General features: G+C 34.4%; 2 protein-coding genes across 2 annotated transcripts; one reads left to right on the forward strand and one right to left on the reverse strand.

Annotated features, from left to right (window-relative positions):
- The first annotated feature begins 5,661 nt into the window (after positions 1–5,661).
- LOC102600410 (nodulation-signaling pathway 2 protein-like) lies at positions 5,662–7,429 on the forward strand. The gene has a single exon (XM_015314456.1). It carries the CDS (start codon positions 5,718–5,720, stop codon positions 7,242–7,244), a length of 1,527 nt encoding a protein of 508 aa, XP_015169942.1. The 5' UTR covers positions 5,662–5,717; the 3' UTR covers positions 7,245–7,429.
- Positions 7,430–8,164: 735 nt separating this feature from the next.
- On the reverse strand, positions 8,165–14,808 carry LOC102600735 (ubiquitin-activating enzyme E1 2-like). Its single transcript, XM_006359489.2, has 7 exons — positions 14,634–14,808; positions 14,150–14,514; positions 13,449–13,666; positions 11,712–12,500; positions 10,228–11,096; positions 9,700–10,132; positions 8,165–9,062 (listed from the first exon to the last, which is right to left on the reverse strand). Exons 2-7 carry the CDS (start codon positions 14,499–14,501, stop codon positions 8,466–8,468), a joined length of 3,258 nt encoding a protein of 1,085 aa, XP_006359551.1. The 5' UTR covers positions 14,502–14,514; positions 14,634–14,808; the 3' UTR covers positions 8,165–8,465.
- Between the last annotated feature and the right edge of the window lie 356 nt (positions 14,809–15,164).

The raw sequence follows: 15,164 nt of genomic DNA on the forward strand, positions 1-15,164 counted from the left end.
AATTTAGTCTCTTGTTTTATTCTTTTTCTACTCACACTAGTCTTCCAAGCAGCAGCAACACTGGTACAAGAAGAGGTGCAAGAAGTGGTTACAAGAAGAGGCCAAGAGTTGTGGGACAAGGTGTATTTGTTACTAATACTGGATATACATGTATTAATGTAAGTGTCTTATAAAACTGTCAAAATTATATTTTTAAATGTGAGTCCCAAAATAACTAGGTTGTTAATATTTCAGCAAGGATTGTCTAGCAGTAGGAGGATTAATACTGGTGTGCAGAGTTCTGCGCATGTGACAGGTGATATTGGTTTTTAACCTACCAAGAGACTGAAGTGGAAAGGCAAACAGGCCATGACTCAAAGAGAACTTCAAGTCCAAAGTGTTTATGCGTCATATTCAAACCAGATCAAAAGTTGTTGGAATTCAAACAAGGGCACAAGCCAAGGGAAAATCACCCTCAAAGAAAACTTCTTAGTTGTGTGGTTGTTGTGTTTGATGATCAAGAAAACACTAGTTATGTTATGCCTTTATGTTATTATTTCGTGTTTTGTTATCATATTACCAATTACATGTAACTGTAGTTTTATGAAAAAAGGACAAGTCAATTGAACATACACAAAGATATATTTATATATATATAGCTTTAATCAGTAGAAACATACATCACTAAAACACCAAACCAAACTAATCCACAAAATGAGAATCCTAGAACCAAAAGACCTTGCGTTAATAACAATTACATTCACAAAAAAAAATTAACGACACACTAAATCAAAGAACAATAGCACATTACATATCAAACTAATGCACAAAATCAGTTTTAACATCTATCTACACTTCAGTAGTTTTTCTTGTTTGTTGGTCTTCTTCAACAGACCCAAAATCACAGTATTCGCCTGGCTAGAAAATTCTGGATCATACCAATTGAAAAACTTGCAAGGATTTCAAAATAAGGACTGCATTTTATAAAATCAAAGTTAAAAAAAATTACATAATAAGAAATTGGCAAATTAAAAGCAAAAAAATATGAAACAATACATACTTTATAGTGTCTACAACCGAGAAATCTACGTCCGGAATTGTCATTTGTCCGTGAAATTTTCAGACATGGAGGAGTCCCACATAAACAACCAAGTCTCCTATTATAATTCATGAATTTAGCAAATGCAATTAAAACGAAAAAGAGAGAAAAATTCTGAAATTTGAAAAGGATGAAGGGATTAGGGAGAATAAATAGTTAGAGAATAGAGAGAGAAAGTTTTGAAAAGATGCCAAAAATTAAAGAAAAATGGAGATTTTATGGTCTTTTTACTGTTGTAGCTTTATGATGTGGCAAAAATTTACTTCCCCACGCGCCTACTAGAGTTTGTTGTCGATTTCTACGCCAGGTGGACAATAAAGGTGTACGCGATGGAGGAATAAACAAGTTCGAGGGGGGGGGGATAATTAAAACGGAATATAGTTTAGGTGTACACTGAATAAAAAGCTTCAAGTTCAGGGGGGTAACAAGCACTTTTGCCTTTATTATTTTGTTATACATGTACTCTTAGTAGCTCTTGTACATATTTAGACTAGATCTCTGGGGTATTAATTACTTTTCAAGTCTTAACCGAAATTGTGTGTAAAAACTCTTGTTTATAAATTACATGAATTTCTTTTATTCGTCAGTTGTCCCAATTTTTCCGCATTTTTAAAACTTTGGGGATATGAGAGTTCTCCTACTTAGGTGTTAGAGTAGGTGTCCGCACGGCCCGGTGGATTGGGTCGTGACATTAGATTATTTTTTGGGTATGCAATTTCAATTCAATGAATATTTTATCTATTTTTTCCTAAATTAAGTTAAACCATTTTTTTTTATCACAAATGCCAACATCAACAACTTATTTAACTTTTAAGTTCTTAAAGGAATTAACTTTTAGTATAGACACCAGATGCCAACAAAATTATGTGCAAGACATATCAAGACAAAAGAAGAAATAGAAAGATCAAAAAAATGGAAGTAATATTGTTGTTTAGAAAAATAACAAATCTTTCAAAAATATTTAATGTGGAAAATGATGTGTCCTTAAGTAGTGACGCTGAAAGGAAGACAGAGTGAAATCAAGCCTTGCCACTAATTTGGATTTTTTTTTCTTGACAACAAAATATTTATATATCAATAGTGACATCATGTCTACTTTAAGTAATGATTTCATAAATTTGAAATATAATAAATCAGCTTGTGAATGAAGCAAAAGTTATTTTTCTATATTTTAGTAAATAGTCGAATAATAGCATAAGTCAATAACACATAATCAAGCCATATGTTGTTCTTTCAATATGAAGAAGACATGTGCTCTTTCCATTTCAATTGGTTTGGCCTATTTTGATATGAAGTTTGAAAGTAAATAAGATTTTATGATTTTATAATTTAAAATTAAAGATATGTCAAATATATCAAAATATTTTTTAATCGTTTGGTCTTAGACATTTCATGTGAAAATTTGAGATTAAAAAATTCTTTTGAAAAAATTATAATTTTTTAGATTAACTAAAAAAATAGCTCAAATAAATTGAAACTAGGGAGTTTTTTTTCATAATAATCTGGACAAAATTATGGCAATATGGAAACCTTTGATAATTTCCTGTAATGATTACTGATATGACATGGAACCTAAAAAATTATTTAGAACATTCCAAGAAAAGAAGATGACTCAGCATGGAACTTTAATAGAAGAAACTCTGTAAGGACAATTGATTAGTCTTTTGTCTTTACTTACTGAATTTTAAAGCTAAAAAATATTTCTTATATAATTTACTTATAATTATAATACATTGATAGTATAATAAAAAATTTAGCACTACTAAACTATAATAAACTGTTTGTTAGTTTGTAAGATCCAAAAAAATAAGAAAAAATTCATTAGAGGATCTAATTGTGTGTCTTTACTTTAGTTTTGAAATTATTTTCGTATCACATTTACTTCGTCAGAAACATGATTTGACGCATTTAGATACGTATATCTCAGATATATGTGTGTCAAATTAGGTGTAATTTGTTCAAGATATATTATATTCTAGTGTGATTCACATATATCTGAAATAAACTGATTTTCTCGCTCGCCTCTCTCCTCTCTCGCCTCCCTTCCAATGTATCTCTATTCAAAATGTATTTAGTATAAAATATATATGTATCTAGTATTGAAAGACATATGTTGACTCTCTCGTTCTGTGTATTTGTATTTCAGAATGTATCTGGTATCAAAGATACATGTGTTTAGTATCATTTATATTTATATATATATATGACTTGAAATCTATTCAAAATTATTAACGAGTGAGATAAAATTCCCATTATTTTATAGTATTTAACTATTTATGATAGAAATATTTGTGTAACTAGATAATTTATATAATAATTTAAAAATGGTTTACATAGCGATAGCGTATACGTCAAATCCTCATTTTAAGTAAAAAATCAACATTTTTAAAATTTCTAGTTTCAAAGTTGGAATTTCAAATGTTATGACTTCCCTTTTGAGAATTCTTGTTATAAAGTACTCCTTCATCCCTATTCCCTAACCAAGAAGTCTCGGGTTTGAGTCCCCTTGAGTACGGAGTCATCTTTGTTAGGGAGCGATTCACCTTCAATGTGGGACTTCCATGCGCGAATCCAAATTTAGTCGGACTTCAATGTCGTATGAAAAAAAAAAAAAAAAAAAGCATCAAGGAGATGATTCAATCAGAGATTCTTCACAACTCATGGTCTTCAACTAACAGCATAAGTCAACTAATTATAGTTTGAAATCAAGAAGTGTACCTCATGGTCTTCAACTAATAGTTTGAAATCAAGACTTGCTACTAATCTGGATTTTTTCTTGACAACAAAATATTATATAGTGACATCATGTCCACTTTAGTTAATGATTTCACAATTTTTAAATGTAATAAATCAGCTTGTGAATGAAGGAAAAGTTATATTTCTATATTTTTAGTAAATAGTCGAATAACAGCATAAATCAATAACACATAATAAGGTCATATGTTGTCCTTTCAATCTGAAGAAGACAGTGCGGTTTATTATCTAAATGGTTATTCTCTTCGTTTCAATTTGTTTGACTTATTTTGATCTGTTACGGACTTTTAAATCTTATGATCTAAATTTAAAGATATGTTATTTGTACTAAAATGTTCTTTAATTTTGTGGTAATAAACATGTCATGTAAAAAGTTGAAATTAAAAAATTGTTAAAAAATGATTATTATTTTTTAAACAGATGAAAAAGAAAAGTAGTTGAAAGAAATTAAAGCTAATGAAATATTTAGATAACATTTTAGGACAAAATTGTGGCAATATAAAAGGTTTTGATAATTTCCTATAGTGATTACTGATATGATATGGAACCTAAAAAAATTATTTAGAATATTCCAAGAAAAAAAAGATGACTCAACATGGAACTTTAATAAGAAGAAATTATGTAAACACAGTTGATTAGTCTTTTGTCTTTGCTTGCTGATTTTTAAAGCAAAAAATAAAACATTTCTTACATAATTTAATTATATATATTGATAGTATAATAAAAAATTTAGCACTACTAATAAACTACAATAAACTGTTTGGTAAGTTTGTAAGACCTTAAAAGATAAGACAAGATCTATATAGGTGATATCAATTAGTTAGAGGTTATGCATTAGACATATTAGTCTATTATTTTAGGTCATATTTTTCCTAAGAATCTTCTAATTCTGTCTGAGCCACAGAAATTATAGAACAGTTCAAATTTCTATTTTATTTGTATAGCATCTGTCTAAGATGGGCTTAAAGGGAGAATATATCAACTATTACTAAAAAAATTAGTGATAATTGTTATAAAAAACAATAAAAACTTCACTAATTTAGGATTTAACTACATATTTTAAAATTATTTTTTATATCATATTTAATTCGTCAGATACATGTATGACACGCTTAGAGACATGTATCTCAAATATATACGGATGAAATTAAGTGTAATAGTTTCAAATACATTATATTCAATCGTGATTCGCATTTATCTGAATACACTAACTCTCTCACTCGCTTTTCTTTTACCTCGATCTCTCTCGATGTATCTGTATTTCACAATATATCTAATATCAAAGTTATACGTATTTAGTATCAAAAGATATATGTTAAATTTCTCACTCGCCTCTATTCTCTAACGCTCACCTCTCTCCTTGTGTTTCAGAATGTATCTGGTATCAAAAATACATGTATCTAGTATCTTTAAGTCATATGTCATATATAAAATCTAAAGGAGTGGTGTATGTGACTTAAAATTTAATACGAAATTATTAATTAGTGAGACTAAATGTAATTATTCGAGAAGAATGGATTAGTATTGATGGTAGAAATATTTTTGTAATTGGTAATTTTTCCTAATTGTTATTTGTAATCATTTAAAATAAGTTAAATTACAATGATAATTTTAAAATGATTTACATGGCGTATACGTCAAATCCTCTTTAGATGTAAAAAAAAACTCAACATTTTTTAAAATTTCTAGTCTCAAAGTTGGAATTTCAAATGTTATGACTTCCCTTTTGAGAATTCTTGTTATAAAGAAATTACTTTAAAATTTCCTCCATTCCTATATTATATATACCTCTTCACCAATCATTGGGAGCAAACAGTGTAACACAAACCTACAAAAAAATAAGGAAAAAATTTCTTCTTCCCTTGTAAGAAAAAGCATCAAGAAGATGATTCAATCAGAGATTCTTCACAACTCATGGTCTTCAACTAACCAAATTCATCCTTTTTATGAATATCAAAATCATGGTGTTTCTAATTATTCTTCACTTAACTCCAAAGATCAAGATTCCTCTGAAATTTCCTTCTCAGATTTCACTTCCCTTTTCTCTGATGATGTTCTTACTGATCTTCCCATGGATGATATGGAGTTTGTTGATGTCTCCCGATGGTTAAACGATAGTGAAAGTGAAGGAAATGAAAATATGAAAATCACTTCAGAGACGAAAAAAGATGGAGATTCATGTAGTCCTGAACTTTCAAGCATATCCATTGATACCTCAACGACAATACAATCAAGAAACGATGTTGTTTCACATGTACTTCAAGGAAATAGTAGAGAAATGGATAACCAAATGAGAATTCATCATTTATTGTCAGTTTATGGAGAGGCAATGGAAAATGGTCACAAGGAACTAGCAGAAGTGATCATAAGAAGCATAAAGGGGAAAATAAATCCTTTAGGTGAATCGTTGGAACGCGTTGCTTCAAACTTATTCCAGCAAACAGAAGAGGATCAAGGAAGTTACTTGAGACAAGAATCAAACAAGATTATTGAAGCAGCATTCAAAGCCTTCTATCAAATTTTCCCATTAGGGAAATTTGCTCATTTGGTTGCTAACTTAGCAATTATAGAAGCTATGCCTGATGATGCACAAACCATTCACATAGTAGATTATGACATGGGAAAAGGGATTCAATGGCCTCCAATTATTGAAGCCATGAGCCAAAAAAGAAAGATTTTGAGATTAACATCCATAAAGAAAACAGGGGAAGAATCAATAAGTGATCATTGGAGATTTGAGGAGACAAAAAGAAGACTTCTTGATTATGCAAATCCTTTTGGCCTAACATTACAAGTTGAGGAGATGACATTTGAAGAATTGGCAAGTGAATTGAGAAGAATGAAGAAAAGGGGTAAAAGGAGTGAATGGTTGGTTTTCAACTGTATGTTTCAATTCCTTCACATGGGGAAAAGAATGCGTAGAATCGAGGCGTTGGAGTTTCTAAAACTAGCTAAGGAATTGTTATTAGCTTATTCTTCTACACACAGAGGACTTGTCACTTTTGGTGATGGAGAAGCAATGGACAATAGTCATCAAAACACAAACTATACTTTTTCTTCATACTTTAACAAGAATTTGATACATTACCAATTGATTTTTGAGTCATTGGAATTGTATTTTCCATCTCATCTTGCACAAGCTAGACTTGCTATGGAATCCCTTTTTCTAGCACCTCAAGTGTGCTCATTTTCTTGGTTTCAAAACTGGGAAGAGATGACAAGTGTTTCTGATTCTTGTAGTGAAATCGGGTTGCAAGGTATGAGAATAAGCAAAGAAAACTTATTACAAGCCAAAGAAGTGGTGAATGAAAGAGAAACTCCATTTAATGTGAGGATTGAAGAAGAAAGACAGCATGAGATGGTCTTGGAATGGAAAGGCATATCTGTGGTGAGAGTTTCAACTTGGATGTAGAACAAGAAGACAATAGCAGAAATTAAAATTCATTCTCTGTCATTTTCTTTTACTTGTGTTTTCCTATCTAGTCTCAAAAAATAGGCAATATTAATATTAGCATGTGAGTGTACTTATGTTGTATATAGTTGTTAAAACCCACAATTGTAAATGACAATTTATGTGATGCATTTTTCTTTATTTAGTTTGTTTCGAGAAGAATGATATTTTTTATATTTAAAAACAAATTTACTATTTAACTTTTTATTTTTTACTTTTTTTAATGAGTGATTTTTTTTTTCTAAACAGATAATGGTAAATTTTAGTGACATAATTTATAACTACATATATAAACTTGATTTAGACCATAAATTTTAAAAATCTTTGATAAACTTGTTTTAGACCACAATTTTTTTTTTTAAAATCTTTGTTGAATTTTGTGATCAATCAAAGTACATCACTAAAATAAGACTAGGGGAGAGTAATATTATCTTCTTCAGTGTAAATTTTTCATTACAAATGGTCAAAAGCCAATTTAAAGTGATTTTCCTCCATAATTAAGATGCCAAAAGGAGACCAAAGGGAATATAATTTTCATTTCAATATAAATGGTGAATGCCAATTCACTTTGATATTATGTTCTCTTATTTAGTAGTGTTTTCAAACCAAGTATACTCATATATACCCCTTATTCAACATTATTAGAATAATAGGTTAGGTACTATTCCTACAATAATATACCCTACTCATTCTATACACCAACCAAACAGTCTATAAAAAAATAAGTCAGGCATATAAATTTTCCATAGTTGTACTCCTTTTTTTCCTTTTTAATCAATATCATATAAGAATAATAATTCAGCAAAAATTGCACTGAAGAACCACTTAACTAAGTTTGCAAATGTAAATATCACAGCAGCAGCAATTTAGAAATTATGGTATCAAAGCAAATAGTTAGTTCATAACTTCGAATCCACCAACCAACATCAACTATATTTCTTCAAATAGTTGAGCAAGAAAATGGAGACATGTCATAAATCAGATGCTCGAAGTCCAACAGTCTATCATATTTTTACTACTCAACAGATGGTTCTGACTTTGTATGCAGGCTGGCTAGTACAGAAATGAATATATCTATCTAGCTTTGCAAACAAGAAAGACCAAACATAGCAAGGAGAAAATCAACTGTCACCTATGATTTCAGGCTACTCCGGTGGGTGGTTACAGGACAGAACAAACAATCTACCTGAAATAAATAGAGACTTGAGGGATATCAACATCGTTGTCTTCATCATCCTCACAAGCCACTACCACGTCAAAATGTTTTCTGTATGGAGGCAAATCTGCCTTGGCCACTTCCTTGGCCAGTTCCACCATTTTCCGATCCATCCGCTCTTTATGCTTAGGGAACATGCTGTTATAAAGTAAGCAGCTCCCGTAAGAAATGCTATAAGCATTCAGACCTTTGTTTTGAAGCCACTGAAGAAGCTCCCTCAAAGTTGGATTGTCTTTCAAAATCCACCTGTCCCACACAGTCCAGTTCATGTCCTGATGCTTGATCACCTTTGGTGGAACTGGTTCAGCCATGGAAAATAAAGGAAGAGCCAAGTTGGCAAAAGTGTTGCGGTAGTCCTCCACCTTATGACCTCCATTCAAAACCTTATAAAGCTCTAGACAAACAAGACCAGTGGCCATAGCAGTAGAAGTAGCAATTGCTGGAATGATCCTCCCTGCTATGAATTTGGCCTTCAGTTTATCCACTTCAGGGATGCTATAGTTTCTAGCCCTCATGTTTGCAAGTCCAGCAATGAAGTCCATATGATAGTTAGTGTCATCGTCCTGTAATTTAGACAAACTTAATTTGGAGAGAAGATGGAAGAAATAAACATATGATTATAACTTTTAACATATGCAACATGCACACAATAGAGAGATAGAGATAGAGATAGAGATAGAGAGAGAGAGAGAGAGAGAGAGAGAGAGAGAGAGAGAGAGAGAGAGAGAGAGAGAGAGAGAGAGAGAGAGAGAGAGAGAGAGAGAGAGAGAGAGAGAGAGAGAGAGAGAGAGAGAGAGAGAGAGAGAGAGAGAGAGAGAGAGAGAGAGAGAGAGAGAGAGAGAGAGAGAGAGAGAGAGAGAGAGAGAGAGAGAGAGAGAGAGAGAGAGAGAGAGAGAGAGAGAGAGAGAGAGAGAGAGAGAGAGAGAGAGAGAGAGAGAGAGAGAGAGAGAGAGAGAGAGAGAGAGAGAGAGAGAGAGAGAGAGAGAGAGAGAGAGAGAGAGAGAGAGAGAGAGAGAGAGAGAGAGAGAGAGAGAGAGAGAGAGAGAGAGAGAGAGAGAGAGAGAGAGAGAGAGAGAGAGAGAGAGAGAGAGAGAGAGAGAGAGAGAGAGAGAGAGAGAGAGAGAGAGAGAGAGAGAGAGAGAGAGAGAGAGAGAGAGAGAGAGAGAGAGAGAGAGAGAGAGAGAGAGAGAGAGAGAGCACCTTTTCAAATTGAATGGGATTCATCTTGTAACCTGAAGGTAATTTCTGACGACACGTTTCCAGCTGCATCACCAACTCGTTGATGACTGCAGCATCATCTATGGATGATGCCGACATGCTGGTTGCTTTCTCATCTGTCACAATCTTCACATCTTTCTTTGGCTGGAAATCGGGGACCATCACTTTATCAACAGCTTCAGCTAACTTTTGAGGAGAGTTCACCCAATCTGGAATGGGAATGCCAAATGTTTCTGCTCGTAACATAGAGGCTGCCAGGAGAAATTGAAGATGACTGGCATCATCAACAGAAAATTGCAATGGTCGAGGGAAACGTTTTGGTGCTGACCAGAATGGAGCACCACTACTTGTAGTGGCATCCTCAGGAAAAGTATATGTCAACTGCTTCACACGGTCTGCAAAGTAATCTTCAAACCTGGTTACAAGGAAAAGCAAATCGTTAAAAGCATATATATAAAAAAGAAATCTGTTTAAAAGGGTAAAAATTTAGTTGGTTTTTTATGGTTATACCTCAGGCGAGCCCAGGTTATGCAGTCTTCAAATGTATCACATCTCTCCTTGTCGAGGCATTCAAGAACACGATCCAAAATGTCCCTGGCCTGTGCATCACCAGCCTTTTGCATAGAAGATATGTAATCGCTAGGATTGATCAGATAAGCATTAACTTCAGTTGGTGTCTTCTCAAGCAAACCCTCAAATTCTGACCGGGCCCATGTTAAGCAATGGTCGATGTTGTGTGGGAAAGAGTGAACTGTACACATAGGTGCTTGTTTTTCTGGTGGATCCCTTGATGCACCATAATTTTCTGTAAGGTGAGGAATTATCATCTGAGTGTTGCACTTGGCACCCAGGGTTCCAGACTCCAATAACGGTTTTTGAAAATACAAACATCTCTGATCAATGTAAAGCCTGGCATTCACATTATCTAGTGCATTGACCACAACACTCAAATTCTCCCAGAATGTATCATCAAATACACTTTCTGTTTCAGGGCTTGCGCGGTTTTGCAGTGCTTCAATGCGAATGCGAGGATTGATCAAAGAAGCAGCGGCACCAGCAACAGTAGACTTGGCTTGCCCAATGTTCCAGTCACGGAAAAGGAATTGCCTACTGAGATTGCTCTTCTCAATGACATCATCATCTGTAATTGTTAGCTTTCCTTCTTCACCACAACAAACCCCCATGAGAGCCAAATTCTTCAAGAACTCACACCCAAGTGCACCAGACCCAACTACAAAAGCTTTTGCCTCTTCCAGCTTCTGCTGTAGCTTGTTTCCGAAAACTGAGATTTGGGCATCATAACGACTATTCAAGGGCTTCAAATCATTTGGATCCAATGGTTCAGTTGGAAGAGATTCAACAGAGTCAAAGTAGAAAAACTGTCACAAACAGATTGAAAACAAATGTTCAGTGACAGAACATTCCAAGACTATTAAAAAGCAACCATAAATACAACAAAAGGCAATATGCAGCACCAGAAACTAATTTAATCTAAAATTTCAGGAAATAGTTACCACACTGCCAAAGATACATAGGGATACCAATATTGACAGTTAAGAAGACACAAATATAACATCTCAAACTCAAACCATCATGCTTCAGAAGCAAAATAGTGTTCAGATAGAGTTCCCTTGCACTTTGTTCTAATTGGAGTTACAACAACAACAACAACAACAACCCAGTGAAATCCCACTAGGTGGGGTCTGGGGAGGGTAAGTAGTACGCAGACCTTGCCACTACCTCGTGGAGGTAGAGAGGCTGTTTCCAAGAGACCCTCAACTCAAGAATATCAAATCTAAGTGACAGTAGAGATATATGCAACATAACAGCCAATACAATCTAATTGGAGTTAAAAATCTAGAAACAAGTCCCATATGATCTAATATGAACTTGTTCAAACAAGGTAGCAACATGTATAACAGATCATCCCGACAGAAAAACTGCATGAAATTTAAGAATTCTTCTGGCTCAATTATAACAATTCATTTACTGACCTGGTATAGTGGATGGAACTTCCCAGAGCAAGCCTTCACAACTTCTTGCCCAACGATACCCCCAAACATAGCCGCCATTGGGTTTAGCACAGCCCTTGCACCAAATGCAAAGTTACGAATAAGTTTATGGTCAATCTCAACTTTTGCATCTTGACTATTGTTCATGTCAGTCACAAGTGAGATTAGCCTCTGAGCATCTTCCTCAGATCCAGCAACAGGAAAACGTCCTGATAAAGACACAAACTTATCTAGGGCTTGAAAGGTCAAGTGCAAAATAGGTGGGCGGTCAAACTTTGAGAAGTCACTCAGAAGAAAGTCACCAGGATCGCAAATTGCTTTACGCAGTGGGTTGAACTTTAACACTTTAGGCTCCTTGACCTGAGTGACGATACCCCCTCTTTCATATGCTGCATACTCTGTGGTATCATCTTCAATAGTAAATGAATATGGCCTTGCACTTTTTATTTTTCTAGCCTTCCCATCATTCAGTTCTGTCATGCCCCGCACTTCAGAAAATATAACCAAGTCCCCATCCTGAAACTCAAGCCTCTCGTCATCAATACATGCCACAAGAGCAGGATTATCATTGCTAATAGACGCAATGATTCCTGTGTGGGGATCCTCACCATCAACATCAACAACTGTAAAATCAGGGCCAAAGTCACAAAACACACTACCAAAAAGGCCTCGAACTTCAGTTTTGATGAAAGCAATAGGAGGCTGGTGCATATGACAGTAATCATCAAATTCAAAAGCCTTCTCTAAGCTGATATCTGTAAATACAACGGCCTGCAGATAAAGTATAGCGCATTCAGGATGTTATCTCCCCAAAACCATGCCAGGATATTAGTAGCATAATTATAAAATCTCAACAAAATTAACTCTGTCATGCTCATATCACTGACAATAAAAAACATAACACACCAATTCTTCACTGCCCAAACACACATTTCCTCAAACAAATTGCCATTGACATAGTTGAGATAATTCATCCTTGGAAAGTCTAAATGACTATCACTCCCACAGTAAATGTGAACACAGGTCACTTGTGTTTTATGAAATCTTAACCATTATAACTGTATCATGGAAAGCAACTACAATTTCATTTTACTAGAATTATATTTAAAATAGATCTCTGTTTATCAGTATATGCCCTATATCGTTTTTGCAACTATAGAAACATTTATTGAAAAACTAGGATCTTTTCCTTTTGGATAGGTAAAATTCACCAAGAGTCTTTAATAAATTAGAGATATTTTCTTTATACAACTATAGATATAGATCATTTCTGTTCTGGAAATTAAAAATATATCACTTCTCGAATGGAAAATCGCAACAACTTTCACTTTCTACATAATGCATCCGAACACAGGTCAATTTGGTTTTATATAAAATCGTAACCCTTATCACTATACGTGGAAAGCAACCACAACTTGGTTTAACTATGATTATATTTTAAATTAGATCTTGGTTTGGTTAGTATTCGGACTTGTATGTAATATAGGGGAAGTGCGAGATTTAGAGCTCCTATGTTGTCCTAAAGTATAATTAGAGTAGTGAAATAAAATTGACCGAATAGAGATGAGCAGGTGTAGACAATTTATAATGCCGGTCCAACTAGTTTGGGACTGATTTAAAACTACTGCATTACAACAGTTGTACAATCAGTAAGTCGTTAAGACACAAAAAATATGCATGAAAGTTAAAATCAATAACATCAGGCACATGTCTACTTGCCTGAAAATTGGAAAGTTGTTCTTTAGTCAAAGCATCCGTCAACGTAGAGATAATGACAGTATTGTTTAGCTCTTGCAACTTCTGGACAGAAGCAAGTGCCCTATTCTTCCCAACATCCTCCTCTGTGAAGATAAAATTGCTAGATAAATCCCACAATTCCACATTTCCTTCATCGTGCAAAGTAACAGACTTCACACCCGCAAGAATAAGGTTCTTTGCTGCAATAAGGAAACACAATTCAGTTATATCAGAGACTATTAACAGAATAGTTGTCATATTCAGCACATAAATGTCTCGCAATCACTTCCTCTTTTTATCAGTTATCACTATCTCAAAAATTTACAAAAGTAGGTCAGTGAAAGAGCACATGCAAAACACACATTATCAATCAACTAGGCATCATTATCCATTCTACTGCATTCAGGCCCACATGCAAAACATACATTATCAATCAACTAGGTGTCAATGGAAATGAAATGAAAACTTTACAAAGAAGAAAACGAATCATACTGATGCCAGATTTTGAACTTCCAATTCCAGCACAGTAAATGAATGAAAACTTTAATGAACACCAATTCCATTTCATGCGTGGAAATGGAAATGAAAACATAAGAAAGAAGAAAACAAACAGTACTTCATTATAATCTCCTTCGAATTCCAGCACAGTAAATAGCAAGAGGAATAAATACAGAAACATATACCAATTTCAGCGCCAAGGCCTTGCAACCCAGAGATGAGAACATTAGCTGCAAAAAGTTTACGCATTGTTTCACGTCCATAGACAGCGAGTTGACGGCTGTGAAGATCCTCATCGATATCAGATAGATTACGCAGATCGACTGGAGATATGCCACCGGTACGTCCATTAGTGGCGTTACCGTTAGCGCTAACATCACCGGTAGCAGAACCAGCTCCTGCCATAGTCACCGTCGATGAATCACCACCAGCAGCGGCAGCGGCGGCGGTCTTGTACTTCTTCGTTAAAGGATCCACTGAAACTCCGTCGCTATCTCCACCGACTTCAACTATCGATGACCTCTTCACAGGAAGCATAAAGTGCTCTGAACTGCTCGATTCAACCATTTCAACAAATCAACAAGATTAAAAAAAAAACAAAAAAAAATATGTAAAATTGAAAAGCTGCAAGAGAGAAGAAAGAGAAATGTTAATAGGAAGAGAGGGTACCAAGAATGGAGAATATGAAGGAGTGAAGGAAGTGAAATGAGATGCGCGTGATGATTAGGGTTTGTGTGAGAGATGCTTTGAGCTTAGATAGAGAGAGTGGAGGTGTGTGGGTTCGTATCGACGATAACGAAAAAATGGTCGAAGGTTGTTTTGGGTGGGCCGAAGGAAATGAACATATTCCTTTGGGCTTTTCAATTTCCTTTTTATAGACAACATTGTTTAAGCATGTGTTTATGGTTTCTATTCTTAGAAAATAGATTTTTGTGCAATTTTTGGGTATAGTTTACTTAACTTTAGTTGTTTTCTGCTTAGTTTCCTTAACATCTATTTTAGTGGCTTTGGTGAACGATGTCAGACTAGGGTCATGTCTTTGATCGGAACCAGGGCTGAGGAATAGGAGTGGTAAGTGGGTTAATGGGTCTTCTAGGCTAAGGGTAACGTCTTGAAACGAGACAAAGACGGATAAGTATATAGAGCTAGTGAAGATTCTAAAGAAGAGAGATTAGCATAGTTTGAGTCTAGGAGACCAAA

This window comes from Solanum tuberosum, unplaced genomic scaffold, assembly GCF_000226075.1.
Source record: "Solanum tuberosum cultivar DM 1-3 516 R44 unplaced genomic scaffold, SolTub_3.0 scf00293, whole genome shotgun sequence".
NCBI lineage: Eukaryota > Viridiplantae > Streptophyta > Magnoliopsida > Solanales > Solanaceae > Solanum > Solanum tuberosum.

Excerpts from the sequence above, each read along its gene's own strand:
- LOC102600410 (XM_015314456.1), top strand. The coding sequence starts at position 5,718 with ATGATTCAATCAGAGATTCTTCACAACTCATGGTCTTCAACTAACCAA.
- LOC102600735 (XM_006359489.2), bottom strand. The coding sequence starts at position 14,501 with ATGCTTCCTGTGAAGAGGTCATCGATAGTTGAAGTCGGTGGAGATAGC. Across the intron at positions 12,501-13,448 it reads AACAACTTTCCAATTTTCAG|GCCGTTGTATTTACAGATAT; the intron begins GCAAGTAGACAT and ends CTTTATCTGCAG. Across the intron at positions 9,063-9,699 it reads ATCCCATTCAATTTGAAAAG|GACGATGACACTAACTATCA; the intron begins GTGCTCTCTCTC and ends TCTAAATTACAG.